This window comes from Micromys minutus, assembly GCF_963924665.1.
Source record: "Micromys minutus genome assembly, chromosome: 23".
Lineage (NCBI taxonomy): Eukaryota > Metazoa > Chordata > Mammalia > Rodentia > Muridae > Micromys > Micromys minutus.
In genome coordinates this window covers 3734983-3749534 of record NC_137958.1, presented here as the reverse complement: position 1 = coordinate 3749534, position 14552 = coordinate 3734983, and the positions used below count along the sequence as shown (strand labels likewise).

General features: G+C 48.0%; 1 protein-coding gene and 1 long non-coding RNA gene across 2 annotated transcripts; one reads left to right on the top strand and one right to left on the bottom strand.

The window, feature by feature from the left end:
• Nucleotides 1-256: 256 nt before the first annotated feature.
• Nucleotides 257-5637, bottom strand: LOC308435743. The gene is made up of 3 exons (XR_013975512.1): nt 5349-5637; nt 464-800; nt 257-383 (listed from the first exon to the last, which is right to left on the bottom strand). It is a non-coding gene; the product is annotated as an uncharacterized lncRNA (long non-coding RNA).
• Nucleotides 5638-6939: 1302 nt separating this feature from the next.
• On the top strand, nt 6940-13932 carry TGIF1 (TGFB induced factor homeobox 1). Its single transcript, XM_080936546.1, has 3 exons — nt 6940-7206; nt 11713-11939; nt 12908-13932. Exons 1-3 carry the CDS (start codon nt 7191-7193, stop codon nt 13481-13483), a joined length of 819 nt encoding a protein of 272 aa, XP_080792672.1. The 5' UTR covers nt 6940-7190; the 3' UTR covers nt 13484-13932.
• The last annotated feature ends 620 nt before the right edge of the window (nt 13933-14552 follow it).

Here is a 14552-nt window from a genome sequence, read left to right as displayed (position 1 = left end):
GTAGCTTGGGAGGGAATAAGCATTCCTGTCTCTTAGGAAAATATGAAGGTTTGCCTTGGTTTGTAGGAAGCCCTACGGAGATCACTCCCATTGACAAACACGTCACAGGACAAGAAGGCCTTTCGCTACCCAAGTTCCCGCCTTCCAAGGAGCATAGTACTTCATCTGACACTTAATTCTTTCTCAGTGAAAATGACTTACCATTATTTGTAATGCTTGGTCCATAAAAACTATCTGCACCAAGATAAATGGTTTTACTTGTTCACATCTGGTTAACTGCTCCCGGACTATGACATCATCTAGTCTTAAGTTTCCGGTGTCACTAGGGGTTGTTCACGCCGGCCAATGATTAACCACAGCTCGCTCCAGGATATAGGGTCTGACTGGAAAATCGAGTTTCATGTCAGATTTTTGCTCAGCAGATTGTACAAATCTAACACAAGCAAGAACCAAACTCACATACCTAGTAAAGAATGATGTAACGTGTAATCCATGTAGGATGAATCCATGCTAGGTTGTTATAGTGACGTGATAGAACGTGTTGGTACCGCTCCAGCCTCTGATCTCCTGTCACCTCCAGAGGCAGCCACCACTAATATTCTGAGTATCATTCTAAACTATACAGGCATTCCAAACATTTCATGAGAAATGGCTTTGTACTGTCTTTGTGTGTGTGTGTGTGTGCGCGTGTGCAAACAGTCATTGGCCACATAGTCGATGGTGTAGCACACATATACTAGTGGTTTTATAAGATTGAATGGCTTTCACAGTTGTGGTGGCATTCATCTAATTCCCAGCACCTGCAAAGACAGAAGCAGAATATTGCTGTGAGGTCAGGGTCAGCTTGGCCTATGTAGTGGGCTCTGGATCAGGTAGGGGTATATAGGAAAATCTGTTAATAAATAGACCTAGTAATAGCATATCCATTTTGGACAAGGACATTGCATGATACCTACATAATGAAATCACCTAACAACACATTTCCAAACGTATTACCATTGCTAATTGATGGGTCAGTCTGATTTCCTCTACCCTGTAATAACAGCAGCAGCAAATTATTGTGCCTTTCCCCAAGTTTTTTAGTGATTTGAATTCCTTATTTGTAAATTTCTAACCTGTAGATTCATTTGTCAAACCTTAAAAACTATATTCTCTCCCTCTCTCCCTCTCTCCCTCTCTCCCTCTCTCTCTCTCTCTCTCTCTCTCTCTCTCGTGTGTGTGTGTGTGTGTGTGTGTGTGTGTGTGTGTGTGTGTGTGTGTTTAATCCCATACTGTCCTGACCTCAAGTGTGCCCCACCTCAGCCTCCTGAGTGCTGGGATTATGACATGGCTCTTTTAAGTGAGATGCTTGACTGCAGGTATATCTTGTGCAGCTGAGATGGCTCAGTAGTGGGTAAAGTGCTTGCTGATGACGGGAGATCAATCTCTAGAACCCACATTCAGATGGAAGGGGACCAAGTCCACACCTTGTCCTCTGACTTCCACACGCGCCCTTCCCTTGTTGCACACGCGTGTGATACAAACACACACATACACTTCTATCTCATCATTTCTGGGCTCTGGCTTCCCCCACTCCAACCTTAGTTAATACCTCCTTGTAAAACCTGATGTCACACTGTCACACTCTTCACAACACTGTGACAGTACGAATCTGAGCATTTTAAATTATATTTTTGACAAAGATTAGTAGTGGGTGATAGCTTTGGCTATCCTGGAACTTGCTGTGTAGGCCACACTAGCCTCCAATCACAGATCTGCCTCTGCCTCTCAAGCGCTGGGATTAAAGGCATGGATTCCCATGCCTGGCTTTGAATTACTTTTACATGTCTTTTTTTTAAAAAAAAGCAAGCAAACAAACAAAAACCAGAGTTTTCCTGTGTAGCCCTGGCTGATCTGAAACTCACTCTGCAGACCAGGTTGGCCTCTCTGTCTCCTGCATGCTGGGATTAATGATTTCATATTTAACTTTTATACAGAATATCACTTTGTTGTTGAAGCTTGGCCTCAAATTCAGCTCAGCCTCTCCCTCTGCCTCATCCTAAGTAGCTGAGCCAATCTTTCCTGCTTGATTTGTTATTGATACAGGTTCTCTGTTATATAGCTCTGGTTGCCTTTCATCTCCCTTTGTAGACTAGGCTTGCCTTGAACTCAGAGGTCCAACTGCCCCAAGCCTTCCAGCTTTTATTTTTAACTACAGCCCCCTTTGCTAATTTACATGAACTGCATCACTGCTTGTTGATGAAAATACAAAACAGAAAACAATCGCTCTTATTTCGTGGAATTTGCTTTGAATTTAAAAATGACTCGGGAAGGACAAGTGTCACATGCTATTGGAATGTCACTAGGAAGAACTGCCTTTCTGATTTTCTTTCTACTTCCTGGTCTCCCTCCATGCTCCTCAATAGGGCCTTAGAGTTTTGGTAAACCTGGGGCATATTTCTTGTTAATTTTATTCCTAGATATTGTATCACCTTGTTGCTATTATAAATGTTTCCTCTACAAGTTTGGACAGCAATAACTTGATAAACAGAAACCTGTGAATGGACAAGCTTCTGATGGGAGGAAAGGCCGGAAGTTTAAAACTCTTGAGATGTGTGGCTTTTACTACATAAAAATATGTACTTATGCCCAACAACAGTTAAAGAAACATCAGTCATAATACTTGTTTGCTTTTTGCCAAATGAGCTTTTTTTCTTTCTTTTTTAAGATTTGTTTATGGCGCTGAAGAGATAGCTCAGTGGTTAGGATCACTGGCTGCTCTTGCAGAGGTCCTGAGTTCAATTCCCAGCAACCACATGGTGGCTCACAACCATCTGTAAAGGGATCTGATGTCCTCTTCTGGTGTCTGAAGGCAGCTACAGTGGGTTAGAAGACTGTAGGAAAGAGCAGGATTTTAACTGAGGAAGGACATTTGGAGGTTCCCTTGGCAATATCCGGATCTTGGTGTCTCTGATGTCTAAGGCCAATCTCTGCCTTCAATCCATGTGACCTTCTAGAATGACAGATTCTGAGAGCCAGGTAGTCTGCGCGGTTTAGCTATGGCATGTTTGAATGTGTTCGCGTAATCTTGACTTTAAGAAAAACATAACTTACACAGCTAATCTGGATATTAATGCGAGCATTTAAATGTTTCAGAAAGTATGAAGCACAGTGAAGATACAGATGTTGACAAGAAAGGGTTTAAAAGACTGAGCTCAATTAAGACCTTTGTCAGAAGAAAGACACAGCTCCCATCCCAAAGACGGTAAGATCATTTATCCCGAGCTGGAACCTAGGTTTGGGTAGACTCCAGAGACGAGCTCCACCACGGATGTTATCATATGAACTGTTAGTCATAAACAAAGCTACAAATGAACACATTTACCAAATACATTGGGGAGGCTGAGGTGAAGGAAGAAAAGCCGGACATGCCGATGACACTTGTAGCCGCTGTTGAGTGGTGGAGGCTACTGAATTGATGATACCGTCCCAAGATTTTTAACTGAGAGTCAAAAGAAGGGTAGGCCAGATACAGAATAATCTGGCTCTGGATCTGCACCATTCCAACTCTTGCCAATCAGGAGACCCTGATCAAGCAATCACCAGGCATAATCAGCTAGGTGTGGCTTTTTCAGGGAACTTCAACCCACAACACTTAAGAGACTTCCAGTTTAAAAACAACAACAAAAGGAAAGGTGGAGGAGTGTGTTGACTCGGAGAAATCGATCAGTAGTGCAGCTACTTATACCCGAAGAAGAGAATTCTGATAGTGTTGATAAACTCACAAGATGGCCAGCCCCAGGCCCTTGCAAAGACATGGTTAGCTCGTGCAGAGCTCCTCTGAACTGAGATGTGATTAGATGATTACAGGTCTCTTGTGCAGTGTTGGAAGCCCGACTGCCTGCATATTTTATAAATATCTGCCCTCGCTAGGCGTCGAGGGAATGAGATCCAATGACTACGTGAGTCCCACCAGGCCCAGCACCTGATGGGAATCATACCTGACTGTCCAGATGAAACTAACACCCCCCTCAAGCGTTTGACAGACCTGGAGCCAATAATAGTGATTACTTAGTGCTACAGGCCTCCTCTCTCAGCCTTCCCAAGTTTGTGCCATTTCAATTTTTGCCCGTTCAGGATCTGGAGACCACAAAAATTAATTTGTCTTTTTTTTTTTTTTTAAACAGCTCTGCTTGTGTTAAAATATTGCAAACAAAACAAAACACACAAACACACACATACACCAAAAACCGATAATGGTGAGAAACGGTTATCACCGGGTAGTGAGAACGCAAGACAACCAACCCTATGGTTGCACTCAGACCATACGATTGTGAGGCATGAGTTCAGTAAACAACACGTGGCGACAACAACTAACCCGAAGTCACTCGAATCAGTTACACCGAGAGGCCCTGACACAGCCAGAACTGAAGCTTGTTTTTCCGCCGTGCAGACAGCGGATAAAAAAAATATTGCGGATGTTATGAGCTCGCGCTGGGGGGCCGTTTCCCTTTTCTGGGGTTGTAAAGAGCCGGCGCACAGTCCGGCGGGGAGGGAAAGCTCCTAACGAGCTCGGCTCCGGCCTCCGGGGTGGGGTGGGGGAGGGGCCGGCTGGGCTTCAGCTGATCTCGGAATCCGGCCAGCGCTCCGGCTTCCTAACCGCCCCGAAATGATTTACACGAGCAGAAGGTGTGCACTGGCGGGGTCCAGCTGGCCTTCGCGTCACGGTGAGTCTCAATTCTGCATTTTCCTCCCGTCCTGGTTTGGAAGAGGCTTCTCCTGTCTTACCGGCTCCCGCTCGCCCGGTGAAGTTTGTTTTCAGACCGTGAGCCCGGTTTCCATCGGTGCCGCCCGAGAATCGCATTCATTAGCCAGGCCGACTTGGGGGCAAAGAAAAGCTACCTCTGTGAACATAATGAGGGCCACCGCGTGGCCGCGGATAACCGCCAGGAAGGAACGTTTCGGCCTCGTGCTGCCGTGGGTTGGGTTTAGCGGACCCGAGGCGGGTTCCGTGGGGTGGCCCCCGAAGCCACGGTTGAAGTTAGCAAACAAAGCGACGAGGCAGTCCCCGCCGGGTCCGGACCGGGCTCCTGCCACTCACGCCGTCCAGCTCCTCCTCCCTGCGCCTGTCCTCCCCCCTCTCCCGAGTCCCCGGCGGATGTGAGCCACCAATCCCAGCCACAAACACCCCTTCAAACCCTAGAGCGAAGCGGCCCTCCACAGCCTCCTCCCGCACCCCACGAGCTCCGCGCAGCGGCTGGGTCATCCCCAGCCCGGTCCCGGAAAGCGCTGCGCCCCGGGCGGTGGGCTCCCCCCGGACACGGTCGTGCAGCCGCCTCCAGCGCGGACGCCCGCAAGGGCTTTCTTACCGGGCGCTCTGCAGACCACAGGGTTTGGGGGAGGGGAGGGTCGTTTGGAGGTTCCTGCGTGCATACGACTCTTCCTCCAGTTGGTTGATTTTGGAAAAACCACCCAAGCTTCTTTTCGACTCGGGTTTTTAACGCGCTCCTCCGAGGGGCTGTCTTTGGGAAGGGGGCGCGGCGGAGGCTTGCTCTATTTTCCAACGTAATCGTAAACAGGTTCCAAAGTCTGGCGGGTCATCCTATGGCCGCCTTAGTGTGACTCGGCTTTAACCTTGTTTTCACCGGTCTGTCTCCTGCCGGATCTCCACCGAGGTCACAAAACTAGAACAGCCACAGCCGAAACTGGAGACAGACACCGGCGGTGACGTCGCTGCTCAGCTTATTTACGTTTGGGGGTTTTCTTCGCCCCCACCATGAGGAAAGTCTTCGGTGACATGTGACAGTTGGTTTTCTTTTCTTTTTCTTTTTTTTAACCACCGGGCATAGGTGAAAAGTAGACCCAGAAGTGCAGACATGCGCATCGGCCAAAACAGCATCTGGCTTGTATTTGGGGAGGGGGAGATTCTTCGTGGAACTCCCTTTGAAGCGCCCCTCTCAAGCATAATAAACCAATAGGAATGAGTGTTTATTTAATGGCTAGTTTCTGTTTGAAATACTGAAGGGTGGGGGGAGTGTCCTCTGGTGAGCTATTAGCCCACAAAGTAGACACTGTTTACCGAAACAGATGAGCAGTCCCGGCGTAGTCGCCCATCTTTTTATAAAGGCGCGTGGGGGTGGGGGAGTCGCCGTGGGGCGCACGCGCACTCTGGCCGTCCCCTAGCCCAGACGTTTAAAGAGCGTGTGAGTATGACAAGTGTCTATCCGCAACGCGTTAGATTTCGAAATTACCTTGCAATCCAATCCGGAACTCAGAGCTTTAGCCCGGGGGAATAGACATTTGCCCGGGGTGCCTATGCCTGCCCCCCCCCCCCACTGTCACTGTTGGCAGAGGAGTCCACGAGGAGGAGGGTGCGCTGTGCCGCGCCCGCGTGTCTATGGCAGCTGCGCCTTCTGGAAGAAGTTGGTTCTTGTCCGGAATACTTTTCCTTCGGTGCCCCACCCCTTGAATCAGAAGCCGCTGCCTCCGGCGGCTGGATCAGGAACCGTGGAGTTTGGGGCAGCTGTCAAAAACAAGGGTGGGGGTGTCTTTTCTTCTCTGGGGTGGGCAGAGGAGATGTCCTTAACCTTCTCCCCATCCTTTGCAAAATACACGCGTTCTTCGCCAGCCCGGGGAGGAAAGGCCCCAAAGGAGAAACCGGTGTGGCCGGCGGCTGAGGGATGCGGACTGTACTCCCGACCCGAGCAGGCAGGCTTGACCCTGCTGGGTTCCGCTACCCTGGAGAGGGACGGGTGATCTCGGCCCCCAGGACCGGGGCTGTGGAGCTGGAAGTGCGGGGGAGGGGCCGAGGAGCGGCGGGGCGGGCGGGGGACGGGGCGGGCGGCTGGGGGCGGAGGCAGGACCTCCTGTACCTTCCCTCTGCTCTCTCACTCTGACAGCGCCGAGGTGCGCCGAGTGGAGCGGGAAACAAAGGAGCTGGGTAGGGAGGGGAGTAAGTTGGGCCAGGGAGAGCCCCCGGCTGGCTGCCAGAAGATCCCGGCTGGAGGAAGCCCAAGTGTCACTTGAATTCCAACCCAGAAGCCAGCGCCTGAGACCCGAGCACCTTGTTTAGCAATAGTGGTTGGAACACTCTCTTGTAAGTTACTGGAGCACGAGTAGAGGAGGATCATCGCCTGCCCCCACCCGCCACTCCACGGCTGCTGGCCCCTAAAAACCCCAGCTTCATCTCTCACTGGGACAAGAGTTCCAGAATGAAAATCAAGAAGGGTAAGGTTGCGGCGGGCTGCGAGCGCCCGGGGCACCGGTGCGGGACATGTGCGGGCCGCGCCGGATCGGGGGACACTGACTTGATGGGACTTTTCCGCCCAGTGGCTCCCCGGCTGGAGCGGTGGCTGTTCTCTTTGTTGCGGCTGTGTCTCTGATGGCAGTTGTTGTTCTTTTCCTTCTAGACACAACACAAGGGGCTGTTGTAGGGAGACTTAGCCTCGCCACGCTGTTGGCACGTTGTCAAGAAACACGCTCAGCGCCTTGTTTGTGCGCCTCCAAGTTTCATTGTCTCCCCTGACACCCCATGCTCGGCCGAGCTGCCGCGTGGTTTCCAGTGCTGCTCCCGGGGCAAGGGCTTCGCGGTCGATGTTCCTGGGGACCCAGGCACCTCGCTTTTCCCTGTGGGGGGGTCCTTGGCGCATTCCACTCGCCTTACCTTTTGTCTAAAAGTTTGTGGTTCCGGGTATTCTCACTCCTCGCCCGATCCTGGCACTGTTTTTTAAGGGATGTAGTGTTTTTCACCATCGAAGGAATGCGATCCGGGACCCCATTACATGTCGCCCTAGAGTGAGCATAGCTTTGAAAAGATGGACTTTAAAATTTTGCTAGCTTCTGAAAGTTTTCCCACGATGAATTCAGGACAGCGTGAGCTGTTAGAACACAAGTGCCATGCAGTCAGAAAGTGTCCAAGTGTGACAAGCACGCTTGGCTGTAAGTGCAGAAAGCGAGGTTGTCATTGTTTCCACCAAACTCTACAACTAAAATTTGCCGTCCGTCTGGTTTAAAAACAAAACACAGGGGAGGAAGGGGAAAAAAACCCAAAAGGTCAAAGACTGTGAAGTCCCTTTTGAAGCTAACTTTGGAGTCCCTGACTGGGAGGTCCCTTGAGTTTTCCAGTCGTGGACTGGAGTTGGCTTTTCTGTTGTGATTTATGTGGAGTGGTTCAAAACAGAAGTTAATCGCTTGGGGTAGCGGGGGGGGGGGGGGGGGAGATGGCTGCTGCGCATGCCCAGGAGCTTCCTCGAGTTTGTTACTCCACATTCTTTCAGACCTAGACCGCGACTGCAGTTCCAACGGAACACGGTTACGGCAGCTGCCGCCGAACACACTTCCCCACGGGGTTTCTCCCCGCTTTCTACCTTAGAGAGTTCTGCGGATGGTATTCTGTGAGAGACCCTGAACCATACGGAACTCATGAAGACCCCGGGTACTTGGTTAAGTAGGCCTCCTTGCACATTTCCACTCTGGGACAGTGAGAATGTGGGCGCTCTGAATTGGGAGACAGTTAAACTGGGCTCTAGGGGAAAACTTAAGGATCCTCTGTAGGGCCGTGTCACCCCTTGACTAGACTGACAGATCTAGATCCCCGTGGGAGGCATTCTGCCCCAATAGCACCTAAATGAGGGTAGTTTGGTTTTGTGTGGCTTCAGGGTGCCAGAATGCAAAACTGGGGTTCCGTGGGTGGGGAGGAAGGCTGAGTACTAGCTTCCCATTCGGGTTCCACTCTCTTGAGTGTCCCCTTCCCCACACGCGAGGTCTGGGGTAAACATCAGTGGTCCCTAGCCCGAAGTGTGTGGGTTCCCCAAGTCAACCCCCGACTCATGGAAACGATGAATGCTGACGTGGAGAGGAAACTTTGCAGCAACTGATTCGGAGCTTCTCGTGGGGAGATCTGAGACTGCTAAGGTTTTCCCGACTCCTTTCCCTTTTTAGGCTTCCCCAGCACACGGTCTGGGAAGGGGGCAGACCCTTGGGGATGTGAGCCGCACCGCTCCTTTTCCTTAGGGACCCGGGGCCAGCTCGGTTGCTAACTTGTACAGTTAGCAGGCGGGCTTCAGTTGGGGCTGAAGAACAAAAGCTGCTTGCTCTCCTCGAGCCCCTCCCTCTCCTGCGAGCCTCCACAGCCCTGCCTCCTCCTGTCTGAAATTACCTGGGAGGGGAGGGTGAGCTTCCCTGTCCTTGGGCCAGGGCTGCTTAAACTAGTCCCGCCAATTGTCTGTTTTAGGAAAGTGAACATTTTTCAACTTTCCTAAGGACAAAGACTGGTATATAATACTAAAGTGTCCTCAGTAGAAAGCCGAGATCGCTCGATAAAGCTCCTAAGTGACTTCAGAGCAAGCTGGAAGAGGGCTCGGAAGGGAGAAATCCCCCGTGTCCTCGCGGGGTCTCCAAGCCTGTTGAATCTGTTTACGGCCGAAGTGACGGGGTCCCTTCTAGCGGGCTGTGGATTTAGTGCCTTGGTCATGAAGTTCCATCCCAGTTACTTGTCCACAGGGAAGAGACTAATTATGTTTGGTTTTCCCTTCTTTTTCCCACATTCTTTTTCTAGTCTCCAATATATCTTTAAAATCCAAGCACTCCCCACCCCCAAACTCGATAGCTCCAGAAAAAGAAAGTGAAGAAGCAAGATTTACTTCATAGAGCCGTGAGCTCCACGGGCCATCTTGTGGCTTTCTGAACATTTCCTTGTATGTGGATAGAGTAAGAGGATTCCGAATCTGTCCCACACCCACCACCTCTCTCCCTCCCCAACCGCATTTTTTTTTTTTCAAAGTGTAAGCAAAGCGAGACGGTTGGAAACAAGTCCTAACTGGGAAACTTTTCAAAAGCTCTGTTACAGTAGGAAATGAGTAACGAGGGGGAAAAAAAGTCTTTTGTTTTTCCAAGTCCAGCCATAATCAGGAGAGAGTTTTAATGAAAATAACCTTGACAGTAGCCAACGTGGTCTCCGGCCCTAACCGTATCAGCTGGCGCGCCCAAGGCACCGAGTCTTAACTTCCTGTTCTTCACCCTTTGTGCATGCTTTGGAAATGCTTGTAAAGAGGACCAGGGGCCTAGCTTGCTTGCTTTCTTTTTCTTCCTCAAATGAACAGAGTAGGCAGTTTGGTGTTGCTTAACAGAAACCTGCTTTGTGTCCCTAACCTATTCTGAAAGATCACGCTTCTTGTCAAACTCCCGAGAGCAGATCAAAGGGCAGGCTTTGGGGTTGTTTCAAGCACTTCGACATTGCCAATTTACAGTTGGGAATTAACTGTTCAACGAGAGAAATTTCACACTTTTCCCCTCCTGGATTTAAGAAGAGGGGGGAAGGGAATAAGTACTATTGAAGAATGTCTGGCTTTTCTGAAGTTGGGGGAGTTGAAGCAAATTGCTTTATTCAAATGTGTTTAGTTACCCAATTAACCTGTTTTAAAGTTAGATTTCCTTAGTTACCAAAGCAAAGGTGAAACGGGAACTCATTTATATAATAGAAGGGCTTTTTTGTTTGTGTGTGTGTGTGTTTGTAACTAATAGTTTTTCCACCCAAACTTCAATACTCAGATTCTGAACAATGAAAGCACTTTCAGTTTTAAAATTGCTCTTTCTTTAAACTTTTTTTTTAAACAAATTAATTTCATCTTAAGGAGGAATTCTTCAGTTGCCGGGCTGTTAAACGCGGAGGGTGTTTGTGGTTTATTCTTGGCAGCTTGTTAAGCCTTAAACTAGAGTGAATTTGCAAAATCATCTGCCCCTTTTGTCAGAACCTGCTTTGACTTTGTCTTTGCGGGCTTTGAGCTTTTCCTGTAGGAATTCCTGGCACCTTCTGCCCCCTGCAGTCCAAAGTTAAAAATGTGTCAACGAAGTCAGTCGGCTCCTGGTTGTAAAATAAATTCCTTTAAGATTCATGGAGTTGTTGTATTAATGAGAAGAATATTCTGGCTTTATTTCCTAGATCAGTAAAGGGACTTAATTAGGACTGAATAAAGAAACTATGCAATCAAAAAAAAAAAAAAAAAAAAGAAGAAGAAGAGTCTTGATGAACAGAAACAGTCTCCTCTGATGCCTGACTTTTGAATTTGAAAGGAGTTAATAGCATCTGTTAAAGTGTTCTGAAGTTCACCCTAGTGTCTGTGTAAGTCCAGCTGGCTGGAATTTTCAGTGACTCTGATTTAAATACTCTGTAGGGTTTGAATTCTTAACATTTCCGGTAGGATTAAAGTATTTACCACCAAAATAGTTTTCTTTGTCATGTAAGAACTACAGACTGAAGGCAGCCTTTAAGCTCCTATCGAAGTGATAGTCTAAGGTTTTCAAGTATATAAAAATGTCTAGTGCTTGCTCTTATGGTAAACCTTTCGTGAAAGGAGAGAAGATATCATTTAAAATGTACTTGTTCTCTGGATTGTTGTCTCTGGAGAGTGCTGACCTTAAAGACAAGGTCACAAGGGCCATTCCCACACTACCCTGCGCCCTTCCTGTTTCAGGTGTGATGACCTACTCCCTGTGAGCGCAGTTTGTCTTTTTTTTTTTTTTTTTTTTTTCAATTGGCAGCAGCAGGAAAGACTGGATTTGAGTCTGGACCATTGGCAGTGGTAGGTTGACTACTCCAGGCCGTACCGTGGAGACCTGACCCGGACTGATAACTTTACACTCAGTATTTGAAAAACCACAAGGACATGGAACAGTAAATGACTTAGAGCAGTTACCCTGCTGATGAAAGTGACAGTGGGCTTTGTCCTTTCTCAGGTATTGTTGCAGCATCCGGCAGTGACTCTGAGGATGACGACAGCATGGACAGTCCCCTGGACCTTTCCTCGTCAGCGGCCTCTGGCAAGAGAAGGAGGAGAGGCAATCTGCCCAAGGAGTCCGTCCAGATTCTGCGGGACTGGCTTTATGAGCACAGATACAATGCCTATCCCTCAGAGCAGGAGAAGGCACTGCTGTCCCAGCAGACACACCTGTCCACACTGCAGGTAAGGAGACCAAGGCAGGCCACTGCAGGTAAGGAGACCAAGGCAGGCCACTGCAGGTAGGAGAAAGACCAAGGTTGGTGTCAGAATTTGCCATGTGGGGTGCTGGGGTACCAGATCAGGGATCAGGTTTGAGCTATGCCCCTAAGCTATGCATACACACTTTCTTCTTTATCAATAGACATTTTATAGCGTTCCTGTGTGCCAAAGTATAAGCTTTTCTCTGGTGCCCTCTCTCTAGTAGAGAGGAGGAAAGAGAGAAACAGGATCTTTTCATTGTAAACTTTATAGTGTGAAAAGCTAATAATTGGCTATTTACTAGGGGACAGAAACACTTGACACTCATCTGTTAGAAGGCATTTCCCTTCAGCCCACCCCCCCTCCCCGAAAGAGAAGGAGGTTAAACCTTATCCTATTGCCCAGGAAACTGGTTTGCTATTTAAACAAGGACAGACCTTGGTGAGGTAATTGTGTTGTGTCTGTTGACACAGTCATTTGAACTGAGAGAAATCAGTTACTGAGAGGTGTGGCCTCTTTTAAACAGGAAATGTTTTCCTGTAGTTGATTAACTTAAACGCTAGGGCAGTAGGTAGTAGGTTGGGATGGAGTTAAAGGCGAACTTTCCTTAAAGTTACTTATTCTCAGGGACCTAAGTGTCTGCGCCTTTCCCTTGCCTCTGAAAGGTTATAGATGATGGCATCCAAAGTCACTTTGTCTTTAGGACATGTTGAATCAGTTTAAATACTTTGGATTGCTTGTAAGGCCAGATGCGCTTTATTTTAGTTTATTTTTTAAGTCCTTGCTGTTGGGCCCCTGGCACGCTAAGCAAATGCCCTACCATTGAACTTCCTTTTTAGTGCCAAATAAGCCCTTTTTATCACCTGCTTTAAGTTAGGCTCCCTACACAGTGTGTTTTCAGAACCTGTTTGTCCAGTGGACTGAACACTGAAGCAGGCCCTGTGTGATTTCAGGTCTGTAACTGGTTCATCAACGCCCGCCGCAGGCTCCTCCCTGACATGCTGAGAAAGGATGGCAAAGATCCAAATCAGTTCACCATTTCCCGCCGAGGGGCCAAGATTTCAGAAGCTAGCTCTATTGAAGCTGCAATGGGTATCAAAAACTTCATGCCAACTCTAGAAGAGAGCCCGTTTCATTCCTGCGTAGTTGGACCCAACCCAACCCTAGGGAGACCATTGTCTCCCAAACCTCCCTCCCCGGGATCCATTTTGGCTCGCCCATCAGTGATCTGCCATACCACTGTGACTGCACTGAAGGATGGGCCTTTCTCTCTCTGCCAGCCAGTTGGTGTGGGACAGAGTACAGATGTACAGCAAATGGCACCCAGCAACTTTACAGACACCTCTCTTATGTACCCAGAGGACGCTTGCAAATCTGGACCCAGTCCAAACCCTCAGAGTGGTCTTTTCAACACTCCTCCCCCTACTCCGCCAGACCTCAACCAGGATTTTAGTGGATTCCAGCTTCTAGTGGATGTTGCACTCAAACGGGCCGCGGAGATGGAGCTTCAGGCCAAACTCACAGCTTAACCGTTTGTTTTTCAAACAAAACAGTTCTCCAAAATATGGTCCTGATTGCCGGGGGGTGATGGCAAGAGATGCATTATTTTATATATTTTTCTATTAATATTTGCACATGGGATTGCTCAAACGAAGCTTCCTGTTACTAAGATGTCTTCAATGGAATAGAGTCATTCCAACTACAGACTAAAGCTACTGTAGAAACAAAGGGTTTTCTTTTCAAATGTTTCTTGGTAGTTTCTCATAATGTGAGACCTTCCCAGTATCATGTGATCTCCTCCCGACTCCTCCTTTTTTATTTTTTTCAAGACTGTGCAATACTTAGAAGCCCTTGTGCCTCTCTATTCCCATGTGGAACGTGACGCCCACATACAGTCTAATGAATAACTTTCGGTTTTTTGTTTATTTGTTTTTTTTTTTTTTTTTTTTTTAAGATTCAAGCAAGTATGAATCTAGTTGTTGGATACCTTTTTTCATGATGTAATAAAGTATTTTCTTTAAAAGTTAATGCAATGAAGAGCATTTTCTTGAAGGAAGCACTCAAAACACAGTAGGAATATAGCATGCCCGTGAGCAGGAATTGAGGCAGGGTGGATGTATGTCACTGCTTTGAAAAGCTGTGGACAACAAACCACTATGAATAAACAGATAGACTCTTTATTGGAGGGGGAGCTGGCAGATGGTAGTGTGGTATCAGCGTTGGTTCGTGACTATGTCGATCGGAGGACATCCACGCTGAGCTGCCTGTGTCTTTCTGAGATTCACTCTGGTGGTACTATTAGGTAAAGCTTTTGCACTGGAGTGCTGCACTGGGTTGCTTAGGTGATACATTTTATACTTTATACACTTGATACATTTTAAAAGCCTTTTCCAGCATTATGACAGGACCAGGAAGGCACTGTCCACGATGATACTCTGAGTTTATGAAATTCTCCAAGGTCATAAATTTGATGGTTGACTGATTCGGCATAGGTAGATGGGGTCTGTTAGGATAGAAAGTTACAAAGTTGTGTTCCTTTTGCTTGCTTGTCACATGCCACAGAAACATTGGTACAAAGCCATGCTTACTGTGAGGTTC

What these genes read in the sequence shown, in the direction of transcription:
- TGIF1 (XM_080936546.1), top strand. An exon ending in CACACCTGTCCACACTGCAG is followed by an intron (nt 11,940 to 12,907) that starts GTAAGGAGACCA and finishes GTGTGATTTCAG; the next exon opens with GTCTGTAACTGGTTCATCAA.